The sequence below is a fragment of the Hemiscyllium ocellatum genome, chromosome 23 (genome assembly GCF_020745735.1).
Source record: "Hemiscyllium ocellatum isolate sHemOce1 chromosome 23, sHemOce1.pat.X.cur, whole genome shotgun sequence".
Taxonomy (NCBI): Eukaryota; Metazoa; Chordata; class Chondrichthyes; order Orectolobiformes; family Hemiscylliidae; genus Hemiscyllium; species Hemiscyllium ocellatum.
The window spans coordinates 42,802,191-42,818,506 of record NC_083423.1 but is presented as its reverse complement, the minus strand read 5'-3'; the positions used below and the strand labels follow the sequence as shown (position 1 = coordinate 42,818,506).

Here is a 16,316-nt window from a genome sequence, read left to right as displayed (position 1 = left end):
GGAAGAGCTGAATGGTACTCTGTCTTGAGGATTTAAGTTCTTGGATTACTGGGGTATATTTTGTGGTAAGCATGAATTCTACAAGAGAGACGGTTTGCACCTTAATAGGTTAGGGACCAGCATTCTGGCAGGCAGGTTTTCTACTGCAACACCGCTACATTTAAACTAAGCAGTGGGGGTGGGGGGAGGGGGGAGGGGACAAACTGGATGTTTAAAAAAGAAATTGAAGGGAAAGTTAGAACAAGAGAAGTCAAGAAAGACAACTGTATCAATGAGGCAGAAAACTCGAAAAGGGATCATGCTGTAAGGTTGAGTGAAATAGGGGTTGATGGGAAGGGTGAGAGCTGTAACAAATTAAAAGTACTATATATGAATGCACGAAGCATTAGACATAAGATGGATGAGCTTGAGGCTCTTTTGGAAATTGGCAGATACGATATTGTGGGGATAAGTGAGATGCAGCTTCAAGTGGACAGGACCTGGGAAATGAATATTCAAGGCTACACGTGCTATCGTAAGGACAGACTGACGGGCAGAGGGAGTGGGGTGGCCTTGTTGGTAAGGGAGAATATTCAGTCCCTTGCGTAGGGGGACCTAGAGTCAGGGGATGTAGTCAGTGTGGATAGAGCTGTGAAATACTAAGGGTAAAAAGACCCTCTTGGGAGTCATCTACAGGCCCCCAAACAGTAGTCTGGATGTCGGATGTAAGATGAATCATAAGCTGAAATTGGCCTGTCGCAAAGATGTTACTACAGGGGATTTTAACATGCAGGTAGACTGGGAGAATCAGGATGGTATTGGACCTCAAGAAAGAGACTTTGTGGAGTGCCTCAGAGATGGATTCTTAGAGTAGCTGGTGCTGGAGCCGACCAGGAAGAAGGCAATTCTGGTATTGTGTAACGAACCAGAATTGGTCAGAGACCTCGAAGTGAAAGAGCCATTGGGAAGTAGTGAACATAATACATTAAGCTTCAATCTGTAGTTTGAGAGGGAGAGGGTACAGTCGGAAGTGACAGTACTTCTGTTGAATAAAGGGAACAATGGAGCTAGCCAAAGTTCAATGGTGCAATATCTTAGCAGGGATGACCGTGGAGGAACAATGGCGGATATTTCTGTGTATAATGCAGAAGTTGTAGGATCAGTTCATTCCTAAAAAGAAGACAGATCCCAGGAGGAGGCATGGGCGGCCGTGGCTAATGAGGGAAGTTAAGAAACATATAAAATTAAAAGAGAAAAAGTATAACATAGCAAACATAAGTGGGAAAACTGAGGACTGGGAAGCTTTTAAAGAGCAACAGAGAATTACTAAAAAGGAAATACGCAGAGGAAAAATGAGGTACGATGGTAAACTGGCCAATAATATAAAGGAGGATAGTAAAAGCTTTTTTAAGTATGTGAAAGGCAAAAAAAATGGCTAGGACTAAAATTGGGCCCTTGAAGACAGAAGCAGGGGAATATATTACGGGGAACAAAGAAATGGCAGAAGAATTAAATGGGTACTTCAGATCTGTGTTCACTGGGGAAGACACAAGCAATCTCCCTGAGGTAACAGTGGCTGAAGGACCTGAACTTAAGGGAATCTATATTTGCCAGGATTTGGTGTTGGAGAGACTGTTAGGTCTGAAGGTTAATAGGTCTCCAGGGCCTGATGGTCTACATCCTAGGGTACTGAAGGAGGTAGCTCGGGAAATCATGGATGCATTGGTGATTATTTTCCAGACTTCGATAGATTCGGGGTCGGTTCCTGAGGATTGGAGGGTGGCTAATGTTATACCACTTTTTAAGAAAGGTGGGAGAGAGAAAGCAGGAAATTATAGACCAATTAGTCTGACCTCAGTGGTGGGAAAGATGCTGGAGTCTATTATAAAGGATGAAATTACGGCACATCTGGATAGGAGTAACAGGATAGGACAGAGTCAGCATGGATTTATGAAGGGGAAATCATGCTTGACTAATCTTCTTGAATTTTTTGAGGATGTAACTCTGAAGATGGACGAGGGAGATCCAGTAGATGTAGTGTACCTGGACTTTCAGAAAGCTTTTGATAAAGTCCCACACAGGAGGTTAGTGAGTAAAATTAGGGCGCATGGTATTGGGGGCAAAGTACTAGATTGGATTGAAAATTGGTTGGCTGATAGGAAACAAAGGATTGTGATAAACGGCTCCATTTCAGAATGGCAGGCAGTGACCTGTGGGGTACCGCAGGGATCCGTGCTGGGACCGTAGCTTTTTACAATATATGTTAATGATATAGAAGATGGTATCAGCAATAACATTAGCAAATTTGCTGATGATACTAAGCTGGGTGGCAGGGTGAAATGTGATGAGGATGTTAGGAGATTACAGGGTGACCTGGACAAGTTAGGTGAGTGGGCAGATGCATGGCAGATGCAGTTTAATGTGGATAAATGTATGGTCATCCACTTTGGTGGCAAGAACAGAAAGGCAGATTACTACCTAAATGGAATCAATTTAGGTGACGGGGCAGTAGAGAGAGATTTCGGTGTTCTTGTACACCAGTCAATGAAGGAAAGCATGCAGGTACAGCAGGTAGTGATGAAGGTTAATAGCATACTGGCCTTCATAACAAGAGGAACTGAATATAGAAGCAAAGAGGTGCTTCTGCAGCTGTACAGGGCCCTGGTGAGACCACACCTGGAGTACTGTGTGCAGTTCTGGTCTCCAAATTTGAGGAAAGACATTCTGGCTATTGAGGGAGTGCAGCGTAGGTTCACAAGGTCAATTCCTGGAATGGCGGGATTACCTTACACTGAAAGACTGGAGCGAATGGGCTTGTATACCCTTGAGTTTAGAAGACTGAGAGGGGATCTGATTGAGACATATAAGATTATGAAAGGATTGGACACTCTGGTAGCAGGAAACATGTTTCCGCTGATGGGTGAGTGCCGAACCAGAGGACACAGCTTAAAAATACGGGGTAGACCATTTAGGACAGAGATGAGGAGAAACTTCTTCATCCAGAGAGTGGTGGGCTGTGTGGAATGCTCTGCCCAGAGGGCAGTGGAGGCCCAGTCTCTGGATTCATTTAAGAAAGAGTTGGATAGAGCACTCAAAGATAGTGGAATCAAGGGTTATGGAGATAAGGCAGGAAGAGGATACTAATTAAAAATGATCAGCCATGATCATATTGAATGGCGGTGCAGGCTCAAAGGGCTGAATGGCCTACTCCTGCACCTATTGAGATGATTAAGTATGAAGCAACACTCAAACCACATGATCAGTAAGTACGATGGCTCAGTGGTTAGCACTGCTGCCTCACAGCACTAGGGTCCCAGGTTCGGTTCCAGCCTTCGGCGAGTGTGTGCGTGGAGTTTACATTCTTCCTGTGTCTGCATGGGTGCTCGGGTTTCCTCCCACAGTCCAAAAACGTGCAGGCCTGGTGAATTGGTCATGTTAAGTTGCCCAGTGTTAGGTGCATTAGTCAGAGGGAAAGGCAGGTCACTCTTCGGAGGGTCGGTGTGGACTTGTGGGGCTGAAGGCCCTGTTTCCATACTGTGAGGAATCTAATCTAATCTAATGATAATTGCAGGAAATGTAAAACTTGCGCCCACACCTCCACACTCACTTCCCTCCAAGGCCCCAAGGGATCCTTCCATATCCGCCACAAATTCACCTGCACCTCCACACACATCATCTATTGCATCCGCTGCACCCGATGTGGCCTCCTCTATATTGGTGAGACAGGCCGCTTACTTGCGGAACGCTTCAGAGAGCACCTCCGGGCCGCCCGAACCAACCAACCCAATCACCCCGTGGCTCAACACTTTGACTCTCCCTCCCACTCCCACTCCACCGAGGACATGCAGGTCCTTGGACTCCTCCACCGGCAGAACATAACAACACGACGGGCTAGAGGAGGAGCGCCTCATCTTCCGCCTGGGAACCCTCCAACCACAAGGTATGAATTCAGATTTCTCCAGTTTCCTCATTTCCCCTCCCCCCACCTTGTCTCAGTCGGTTCCCTCAACTCAGCACCGCCCTCCTAACCTGCAATCCTCTTCCTGACCTCTCCGCCCCCACCTCACTCCAGCCTATCACCCTCACCTTGACCTCCTTCCACCTATCCCACCTCCATCGCCCCTCCCCCTAGTCCCTCCTCCCTACCTTTTATCTTAGCCTGCTTGGCTACTCTCTCTTATTCCTGATGAAGGGCTTATGCTCGAAACGTCGAATTCTCTATTCCTGAGATGCTGCCTGGCCTGCTGTGCTTTGACCAGCAACACATTTGCAGCAGTAATGATAATTGCCACCAAGAGTCTGTCTAACAACCATCATATATAAAGGAAAGTCAGGAGAGGAATGGAATCTTCTCCTCTTGCCTGACTGAGTGCAATCCAATAGGATATCGAAGTTTTACACTGTTCAGAACAAAGCAATGCCTTGATGGACATTCCTATCACCAACTTAAACTTTCAACTCCTGTGCCTTGAGCATAAATGCATACTATTTACAAGATGCACGGCAGCAACTCAGGCAGGAATCTTTGACAGCTTGTTCCAAGTCCATGACCTCTACCCTCTTAGAAGGGCAATGCAAAAAAAAATGCATGAAAAACCTTCACTTCCAAGTATCTGTGAGTCTCACACTGCTGCTACATGGAAATGTAATACCATTCCTTCCAAGCATCCCCTGCAGGAACATCTTCATGAAGCAGCTTGTCATATTTCAAAAGGCAGTTCATCACTAGTTTTTCAAGAGCAATTAGTGATGGGCAAAAATTCTGGACTTGCCAAGGGTAAGTAAACATTTGAACAATACTCTTCACATACAAAAGTTTCAACATGTTCTTTCAAGCAAATAACCCCAGACACACTGAATTATTACAAGTGGCTCACAGTCTTCATCAGAGCGCACAGTTCCAAGGCTTTTCTGCAGCCCTACTTCAAATTCTTAGCTACACCTACTAGCTTTGCAGACTTTACTTGGCCATTAACTGTTACAGCAGCATTTTTTTTTTGGGATGAAGCCTCCTCCCCCTGCTCCTGAGTACCTGACTGACTAATAGCTTGAAGATAGCAACTTTCTGCTTCATTCTCTGAAAAACTGGTTAAAACTGACCATTTAAGAAGCCTTGAACTGTTCTGCGTGACTTATTGGAAACTTCACAATGTGCTGCACTGTTCCTAGGCAGAACTGTATAGAACTGGGAGGCCCGCTTTCAACTCTTACCTACTCCAGAGGTGTGTAATAACATCTCCTGAGCAGAATGATTAGAAAAATAAGTTGAACGCAGCAAACATTTTCAATTCTCCAGCTGATTTCCTTTCCATAGCTGCAGCTCAGAATTCATATCGCACAAAGTTACAAAAATGGATTTCATCACACCACTTATTCTGAAAAATTGCTACTGACTTTACATGTAGTTATCTGATTTACTGAAGAGAAAACCTGCAGCATACATGCTAAGTTTAGTGAGAGTATAGCATTACTCCTCACTGGACATACGCTATCATATTCCATCCTATTTTCTTACATGGAAAACATAATCTGATACCAGCATACAAACGTCAGTTTGTGTCTCCACAAATCTCTTTCTGTTTTGTTGCTAAATTTGATGATGTATTGTGCGTCTGTTTCTAAAAAAAACTGCTATACCAATGAGTCCTTTAATCAGTTTATTAACCTTGTTACTAGTTCTATACATCACGGATCCAGGATCTTTGAAGATCAGTAATCTTTTCTGGCAGAGACAAAGATCACATCATCAGAATAATTGGACTTTTTCCAATTGTAGCTAGAGGTCCTGCATAATCAATATGGATTCTTTTCCACTGCATTCTGGGGATTTCCATGGATGTAACAGGATGAATGGAGAAAGGTTGTGAATTCTTGCATAAGTTGCACATATTCCCATCTTCTCTTCAATTTCAGAGTTGAGTATTGGCCACCAAAAAGAGCTTCTGGCTATTTTCTTCATTCTGACAATGCCACATTATCTTTTGTGTAGCCGATATTATCACAACTAAGAAAACGTGTTAAGTGATGACTTTCAGTCCTTACATGAGGCATCCTGCTCATACAGTTAGTTCCACTTCCGTGTGACATATGGCTTCAGTTCTGGGATTGTTCCATGATCTTGCCATAAAGTCTTACGTTAATCACTGATTGTAGTGGATCATTTCTCGTGTACATCTTAACTTGTCCAGCCATTATCAGAGTGATCTTTTTGTTTGAAGTAGAAAAAGTCTCCACAAGACCGATTCGTTATCGACTCATTTGGCAAAAGCAATCTAGAGAATCGGAAATCCTAATACTAAATGGCATGCATGTGAACTGTTAGCAACAATGCCTACCTTTGCTTATGGCTTGCTGCTAGAGAAGGCATCTGTGTACAAGGACCAGATATTGTCGTAAATAGTCTATAGTTTATTAATAAGGTAAAGCCCCAGCCAGAGAGGCACTGGTGGAATCATCTAATGTCAAAATTAATTCCCAGAGCTTTTCTCATATATATGCAGAGTTCATTTCTGCTTTAATGATCTTGATGCAAAAGCTATTGGTTTACCTTAACCATTGGGTTATATCCAAGAAACAGCTGCTCCCACTCCATATGGTGATGTATTGCATACTAGCTGCAAAGATAACTTAAGGTCAAAATGGATCAGGACTTCAGACTTGAGTAAAGACTCTTTGGTTTGATTAAAGGCTCTTTCAAATTCATCTTCCAGTTTCAATTTCTTGTTGCGGCATAATAAATTGTGCCACAGCTTGAAAAGGTTTGTAATATTTGGGATGAACTGGATGGATCTTTGATGATATGGACACAATTGGCTTAACGGACTCTTTCCTTGCTGTAAAAACTCTATGACTCCGTTTTGACCAAAAATGCCATAGTTGGCTATGCACTCTTAGGTTCTGGTGCCTCAGGTTTGAAGAGGACTTGTGTAAGCCCTGAACACACAAGACAGCCTAAATAGTTGATAGATTTTTAAAAAATTATAATAATCTTTCCTCATATTTCCTCACTTTTTGAGGGCTGCCTAATGAGACTTAGCTGCTTCTAGTAACATATTTTCAGGTATCAACAAGACCACTGCTTTGGGGTCCACATCCATTCTTACCAGTCTGCCAATGAGTAAGGGAATAAACCCAGTATCCATTGACATCACCAGCAATGGCTTGTATGTTTAATAATAGCTCTTTCTGGACTGGGGCATTGTACATGTTGACTTTCTTCCTACTCTTTAGGTTCTGTACTTTTACTGCTTGTTGTTCCTATTTTTTCCCCTCAAACACACCCATTTAATGTGCCCTTTTGCCCACAGTTTCTGTACACAGGTTCTTCATACCAGTAATTTTCTGCTGTGTGACACTTCTTTTCACATCAATGGCAGTTTTGAGTCTGCACTGATGCTTGACTCTCAGTTGCCATTTTGTTAACTCACATACTTGAGCTTAACTGTTGAGTTTCCTTGCTAGTTCATAACTGCTATTTCTACTGCTTTAAGTTTATGTTTCCTTCCTTCATAATCTTTCCTGGAATGCTTCACATCTTAAACCAGTTTCTAATGGAACCACTTAAGTTATCCCCAAATTCGCAGATTTCTGATAGCTTGTACAAAATTGTTACAAACTGGGTGATAGACTCATTGTCATGCTGGCTGGAATCTGACCCTTTTGTGATCACCAATGGTTTTGGTGAAAAATAATTCTGACAGATTTTTACTATTCCTTCATACATTTTGGAACCTTGCTCCTATTGGCTTCAATTTTGTTAGCTTAAGCAAAATACTGCATTCCCAGCAGTCCTAGCTCTTTGTATTGCTATCAGACAGGCCTCGGTTCCAAACTTTCCTGGCTGCATAGCACAATGTACGATAAAAATTTTAGAACTACTTCACTTCTACTCATTTATTGCTGAAAATGCCTGCACCACCTAACACCCCAGCCACACCTATGGAATCTACATCCCCAGCTCAAAACATTTCTCTTCATATTTGTTCCTTAGTGTTCCCTCATGCTGGAGCCAATGTAAAGCTTCTTCTGCGCTGTTCACCTCTCCTTGGGAGAATGTTTTGTTTTGTTGACTGTACCAGGTTCAAGGCAGTGAATAAATCTTTTAACTTCTGTTCCTCTTTTTATCAAAGCACTTTTGAGATCTGTAGTGAGGATCATGATTCTTTTGTTTTTAAAATGGATCAATGGATGGATCCAGTGGAATTCAAAGCTGTTTAAAATTTCATGGTCAGGTTTTTCTTGTGTTCAGTTCCAAGAAGAACCAGGAAGTACAATATTAAGTTGCAGAAGTTTTATTATGGCCATGTTTTACTCTATAGGCATCTAAGTTAGACTCAGCTGTTTTCCACCCAAAATAGTCAATAATGCCATCATTGCATTGTGTCATCAGACATTTATAGTGACAGTCCACAATACACAAAGAATTTTTGGAAGATTACCATCAGAGCATCCAGTATTTCTGCAGTTATTCTCTTTAAAATCGTGGAAGCAATCAGGTCCAACAGACTAATTGACCATTTAGCTGTGAGTAGCTGTGTTTATTTCCTCCTCTCACACTTATTAGCCCCTTGATCATTTAGCATTTTTGGAATGTCCTTTACCATGAAGACTGATGAAAATTATTTATTTAACTGCTCTGTCATTTCTTAATTCCGATTATCATCTCTCCAGTCTTGTTCTCTCAGGGGCCTTTGATCACTTTGGCTTTTCTCTTCCTTTTTGTTTATTTAAACAAGGCTTTACTGTTCATTTTCATATTACTTGCTTCTTTGCCCACAGTTTATTTTCTTCCTTTATTTTGGTTTGTCCACAACTTTTAGATATCTATTCTTTCAATCCGATATGATCTTTGACTTCCTTAGTTAACCATAGTTAGTTTATTTCCTTTTTAAAGTCCTCCTTTCTCACTGGGGTTTCCCTTTGCTGTGAGTCACAAACAACGTTCTTAAAGATCTGCCATTGTTCTTCAATCATCTTTTCTGCTGAACTCCTTACCCAGTTTTCCCTCAAACCAACTCTGCCCTCACTTATTTAAACACCTTTATTTAACAAACTGATGTGTCTAAAGGCAGGCAGGTGACCAGGAACTGAAGGTCTGCATGCAAGGATTTCTGCATGCAAGCACTTTCTGCAAGTAGCTGCAGAAAGGCGGAGCCATTGGTCAAAATATCTCAGAAATCCCAGTGGCCTGAAAAATCAGAAAAGTGACATCCATATTTAAGAAAGGGATTGAAATAGGAAAAATGAAACTGCATCAAATCCTTGTTATCAGCAGGTAACAGAAAAATGTTAACACTGCTATAATGGAATACAACTATCTACTGCAAAGGACTGTGAGATCCATCAGGACTGTCAATGGAGAAACAAAAGAAATCAGGTCTGGGATGTCTAGACCAATTAGCTTAGCATCTGTCATTGGAAAAATGCTGAAGTCCATTCTAGAAGAAATAAAATGACATTTAGAAAATTTTAATATGATCAAAATTGAAGTGATTTTGTTCGGGAAATTAAGGAGAAAATCTAGCAATGTTCATATACAAGTTGTTAGCACCGTTTAAGACCAATATGTTATCATTACTTAGCTGGCACAAAGGTGGTTAAGAGATACTGCAGAATATAACTAGAGTGTTAAATGGAATTAGAAGCAATGCAATGATGTAGATAAAATTAAATGCCGTTGGATAATGTAATGAGGTTGTGTGCCAACTTATGTAACCGGATATCTGAACCAACCCTTGAATGCAGGAAACAGTATAACCCGGTGTAATTAATCAATGAATCATGCATCATCTTCTGAAGCATGCAATTCCCCTTGTGTATGGTTGAATAAAACAAATGAACAAGGGAACTTCAATCTTGTCTGATCACTGCAGATATGGAAAGAGGGGAAATCCTTTCCACTTTAGAAGTCATGCTTGAGAAATTTGCTACAGTTCTTCTGAGGATACAACATTGTTAATAAAGAAGAATTGGGACATGTCACATATTTCGACTTCTACAAGGCATTCGCTAAGATGGCACATGAAAGATTATCACACAAACAGGAGCTCATGGCACTTGTGGTAATATATGAGCAGGAATTGAGGAGTTTTTAACAGAAAACAGACAGTCAGGATTAATGAGTCTTTTTTAATGTTGGAAAGGTGTTCAAGTCTGACATATTCCAGAACAAAACAACCGACTTGTTTAGTACCATCCATAAATATCCATTTCCTCCACTACCAATGCTCAGGAACAGCAGCATGTACCATCTATACAACGCACTGTAGGAAGTCACCAAAACTCCTCAGAAAGCAACTTTCAAACCCAGACTGCTTCTATTGTGAAGAACAAAGGCAGCAGAAGCCAACTCACCCCCACCTTCTCAAGGGCAACTAGGGACAGGAAAAAATACTGACCCAGCCAGTGATGCCCACATCCTAAGAATGATTTTATTTTTTAAAACTTGCACTTACAGGGTAAATTTCAGGATCATTAAAACTAATTACTTCAATATAATAAAATGTCCCAAGGTATTTGCAGGAGAAATTCAGCAAAATTTGATGTCATGCCATAAAAAGAGATTTTAGACCAAAAGCTGGTCAAAGAAGTAGATTTCCAGGTATATCTCAGAGTAAATGATGGTAGAGGCAAACTAATACAGGTCGTGAATTCTACAGCATAGGTCCTATTGTGCTCTGAACAAATTCTGGCATGGCTCCAATGGTGGAGTGATTAAAATCTGGAATACTTAAGGGGCTATATTGGTGAAGCACAGAGATCTTGAAGAAGCATTTCTTACTGAAACGCTGTGTGTTTTTGTTTTGACTATATATTATCTCTATATTCAACAGGGAGCGTAATTAGGTTCTCCTCATCGGTACTATTTCCCTCAGGAGAGGTTCTGATGCTTGTTCACCTTCCTCTTGCAGGGAGATGGTTAACTACTTTGGTGTCTCCCCACTGAAAGACTGAGATATCATCAGAACCTGAAGAATATACTCTCTCCCTTAACACAATTACATCATGCACTGGTAATCTAATTCACTACATCAAACAAATAATGACCAGATTCCCATTTCCTAACAAAATTACAACTTCCTTTTCGTTACCAAACTAATGTTTCAGTTGTATTATGTCTCTGCTTAATAAAATTTAGATTACATTTGTTGGCATTAACCACGCCGCTGTTTGTGTGGTTATCTTCACATTTTCATAATACATACACAAGTTTCAACCTTTTACTACTAACTGTGCAGAAATATTCAAAAGTGAGCTTGTAAAACTATATAATGTTATTTGTAACAACAGGGATTATCTTTTCTCACTATAGTAGTTTCTTCCAAGATGTCAATTGGTATGTTTTATTTCTGCAGTGAGAAAATGTTTTGTTAATAATTACATTACATTACTAACGTCTTTCCATAAATTATTTAATTTCTATATCTTTTTCTGATCACAGGAGTACCATCAATTATATATTTGAATGAATACCAAAAGAGGAGGTATTAGAAGATTAACAGGCTTGAAAGTGGATACATCCTCAAACCCAGATAAGGTTTATCCCATGTTGCTGTGGGATGCAAAGGAGGAGATTGCAGGGGTTCTTGACATTAATTTTCAGATGTTCACTGGCCACAGGAGGGGAGCCACAGGCCTGGAAGTCTGCTGATGTACTACCGTTATTCAAGAAGAATGACTGGGATAAAGTAAGAAACAACAGGCTAGAGTCTAAAACTTGTTGAGGAACAACCTGTCCGAAGAACAAATTAATCTCCACTTGGAGAGATAAGGACTGTTAGCATAGCATTGTAAGGAGAGACCATGTCTAATATTTTTACTGAATTTTTCAAGATGACGATTAGGTGTGTGGCTGAGGCTACTGCAGTTGATGCAGTCTTCTGGACATCAGTAAGGCTTGTGACAATGTCTCACATGGCAGACTAGCTCAGAACCTAACAGTTTAGTGGATCCATTGCAATTTGGCAAATTGGATCCAAAACGACTTAGTTGCTGGAAGCAAAGGATGATGGTATTTGTGACTGGAATCCTGTATCCAGTGACATCCCATGAGCTCAGCGCAAGTCCGCTTGCTGTTTGTTAAATATTTTAATGATCTAAACATGAATGTAGGAAGTATGATTAGTAGGTTCACAGTGACATGAAAATTGATGGTGTGGTAAATAGCACAGAGGAAAACCTTAAAGTACACAACATTATAGACAGGCAGAATAGTGGACAAAGAACCTAAATCCTGAAAAGTGAGGGGTGATGCATTGGAGAGGACTGGCAAGGTGGGAAGTACACATTGAATGGCAGTACCTCAAGCAGTACAGAGAATCTGTGCATGCCCACAGATTCTTGAAGGCAATTGGATAAGGTGGTTAATAAGGCACTTGGGATACTTGCCTTTGTTAATCAAGACATTGATACAAGAGCAATGAGGTTATAATGAAACTGTATGCAACATTAGTTACGTCACAGGTGGAGTACTGTGTGCAGTTTGGTCACTGAAAGAAGAATGAGACTATACAGGAGAGGATGCAGAAGAGGTTCACCAAGATATTGTCTGGACTGGAGCAATTTAGCTATGATGAGAAACCACATAGGCAGGGGTAATTTCGCTACAGCTGAGAAGGCTTACAGGATATCTGATTGAGATGTACCAAGTTTGAGGGGCATGGACATGGTAAAGAGGGAGAAACCTATCCTCTTAGTAGAGGGGTAAATACCTCAGGGGCACTACTTTAAAGCAAGGAGCAGCTGGTTTAGAAGGCACCAAAGGGAAGAAAAATCACCCGGCGGATTGTGGGTATCTGGAACTCACTGCATACAAAAGAGCAGTAGAGGCAGGAACCTTCAAAATATCGAGGAACTATTTAGGTGAACACTTGAAATGCCATTGCATACAAGATCATAGGCCAAGGGCTGGAAAGTGGAAAGTGCTGGATAGAATAAATAGATATTTGATGGCCAGCCAGAACTTAATGGTCTGGGGGCTTCCATGCTTTAAAAACTCTGACTTTCTTCATGTTTGAAATAAGTTTGCAATGGTTAATTGACTCCTTAATGTTTGTACAAATACCAAGTGTGAAGCTGCAGTTGAATGTCTATAAATAGTACACAAATGTTTCTGTAATGTAGAAAAATACAACAGTAAAGTCTAATCAACATTACGTGAAATATGTTTGGTTTTAATATTTAAAGCTTACCTTAAAATTTAAACTGGAAATGACAACCTCTCCATTTGGGGTAATAATTGGGACATTTTCACAAATAATTCCTACATCAACGTCAATAACTTGTCCTAACAGGTAAAATAAAATAATGAAAGCATTTCACAAAACAGCATAGAAAACCATTATGCTTGCATCTAATGAAAGGTCATTGATCATGCTCGACTTAACTTCAATACCCATTGCAGTCAAGTATTTCCTAGCTATGCAATTCCTCATTTGAAAATATCTGACTTAATCACTCGTTTCTTCTTTCTGTATGAGCTCAAATTGATGGCCTCGTTACCAATATATCAACCAATTAAATCTTTCATTATTTTCTGAAATATTTGCATAATTGTAAATATAGCTACACTTTTTCAGAACATCTCCCATCGTAGCTGTTTTCTTTCCTCACATCATTCTTATTACTCCCCATTCTACCATTTCCAAACTCTGGATGTGGTGCAGTGTTATAACTGCTATCCATTCAAAGCCTTCTGTAGGTTCCTCATAATTTCCTTGCTTTTTAAAATGAATTCAGCCCCAATACACTTTTAGTATGTTAGTTTTCATTTAAACTCTCTTTTTTAAATATCAGTTGGAAATCCTAGATGTGTCTTCCTTTGCTCCACTGAAAATTCAATTTTAAACAGATTCTGCTGTTTCCCACAGCATAGTACTTCACATTTATCTGTTAACTTATATTTGTTGCTTCAACAAAGGGAATCTTATCACGAACTTTGCTATATGAACATTTAGAATAGATATTTGCATTCCTTTTAAATGGTGAGAGTTACACAACTCTGAGATACAGACAGATTAGATTAGATTCCCTACAGTGTGGAAACAGGCCCTTCGGCCCAACAAGTCCATACTGACCCTCCGAAGAGCAACCCACCCAGATCTATTCCCCTACACCTAACACTACAGGCAATTTAATATGGCCAATTCACCTAACCTGCACATCTTTGGACTGTGGGAGGAAACCGGAGCACCCGGAGGAAACCCAGGCAGACACGGGGAGAATGTCCAAACTCCACACAGAGAGTTGCCTGAGGTCTCTGGCGCTGTGAGGGAGCAGTGCTAACCACTGTGTCTCCGTGTCGCTTCCGAGTATGTGAATGCATGAAACACAGAAGGTTAGTATGCAGATACAGCAAGTAATCCAAAGCACTAATAGAATGTTGTGGCTTATTGCAAGGAGAATTTAATCCAAGAATAGGAAGGTCATACAGTCCATTAGTGAGATGTTATCTTGAGTACAGTGCATAATACTTGTCACCATACTTATGGAAAGATGTCAATGTGTTGGAAGCCGTTCAGATGTTTTCAAGACCAATATAGAGAATGAGCAGGCTGTCTTATGAGGAAAGGCTAAACAGGTTAGACCTGTAATCTGTGGAATGTAAAACAGTGAGATGTGACTTAAGTGAAACTTATAAGATCCTGAGGGGACTTAACTAGGAAAATGTGGAAAGCATGTTCCCTCTTGTGGAAGAATCTACAACTCGGGGACATAGTTTAAAACTAAGGGTGGGATCGCCATTTAAAACAGAGATGAGGAAATATTCTTTTCCTTGGAGGGTTGACAGTCTTTGGAATTCCCTTCCACAAAAGGTAGTGGATGAAAAATCTTTAAATATTTTTAAGGCAGAGGGAGATAGATTCTTGATTATCAAAAGAATGAAAGACTATCAGAGATATGCAGGAGTGTAAAGTTGAGTGTTGCAGTCTCAGCAACTAGTTTATTGAATAACACAAAAATTATGGTTAAAATTCAAGCCATATTGCCCAAATGGTTCAACAGTAAACCATAAATAATATTTGTGAATTATGCATTCTGATTGGTAATTTAGAGTTATATATTTGAATTTCAACATTTTAAAATTTGAAATTAACACAAAACTGAAAAAAACTAATATTTTGTTTGAACACCATGCTCATTTACAATGATTACCTTTTTGTTCTGAAGGAACTTCAATGTGGAATCCATGTTTAGCTACTTTGGTGCAGTCAGTTTCCGTTTCTTGATTGATTGTGGACCTCTTGTATATTCCTCTCTGAACTTCTTCAAAAACAGAAAATAAGTTGTGCACTCTGGCTGTGTAGCCTGCCAACTCAGTGATCTACCAAGTTAAAAAAATATAGAAAATATTCAACACAGGACCTTTTTGATCTGGATACAAAACAGTAGATTCATTTAAAGTATGGTGTATGATTTACTGAACTGTTTTCACACGGGAAGGATTTTCCACAATAATACATCTAACACCATTGTATACAATTGTGTCAAGTTCCAAGGACAGGATGTACTGCAGGTCATTACTTGTGCAGCCCCAGTAGCCTTCAATACTATTACTGAAGAATGTCAGTTACCATCAGTAATTCAAAGTGAATATTTTGCCACCATTTTATTGCCACTGGGCCACAACATTGTTACAATTAGTCAATGTGTTGGTAACTCATGAAGTAGTATGTAGAATGCTTCATCTTGAGCTTTAAGCTAACAGTGCAGTTTGTATATTGAGATATTGTCCTGGAGTATTTTGGTTTACAGACACACATGCACTTTCACCGAAGCTGCAAGTTCCTCATTTCTGTACTGATACATTCTCTATTTACATCTGCACATATCACATTATCAAAAATAACATTCTTTTCACATGTTCACTCGCGAGAGTGATTTTCTCTCTTACTGATGTCTGATCTACATGAAACTCATTACATCACATTTCTCCACACTTCTGCCTAGATGATCGATATATTCCAGTAGTTTACTTTTACTTAAACAGTCTTTAGAATCATTAACGAATTTAACATTTTTCCCTTTCATCTTTAACATTTCCAAATAATTGCTCGTGCCTCCTGTTTGGTTGTTCATCTCTATTCAGTCTCCAAGCAAAACTCTTACTCTAGCTTGTGTGGACATAGTTTCCGTATTCTGATACCAAAACATTTCTGATGACTGTTGGGGTCCACCAAGAAAACTTGTTCTTAGAATATGCATCCTAGAAATGTAATTGTTGGTCTCCAAAATTAACATGTCTCATTTAGTACAAGGTCTGCGTTTTGAACAGCCTGAACTTCTGGTTGTATCTCTTCTTCAATTAACTTTGAATTAGGGTGTCATCCATATGCAAA

The 16,316-nt window shown here is 40.1% G+C and overlaps 1 protein-coding gene across 1 annotated transcript in view; it reads right to left on the bottom strand.

Annotated features, from left to right (window-relative positions):
* Positions 1-16,316, bottom strand: part of LOC132826765 (ATP-binding cassette sub-family D member 2-like) — a 98,280-nt gene that overhangs the window by 49,875 nt on the left and 32,089 nt on the right. Inside the window, exons 4-5 of the mRNA XM_060842948.1 lie at positions 15,133-15,301; positions 13,170-13,264 (exon numbers count right to left, since the gene is read on the bottom strand). Coding sequence (XP_060698931.1) covers positions 13,170-13,264; positions 15,133-15,301 — 264 coding nt within the window. The remainder of the gene's footprint in view (positions 1-13,169; positions 13,265-15,132; positions 15,302-16,316) is intronic.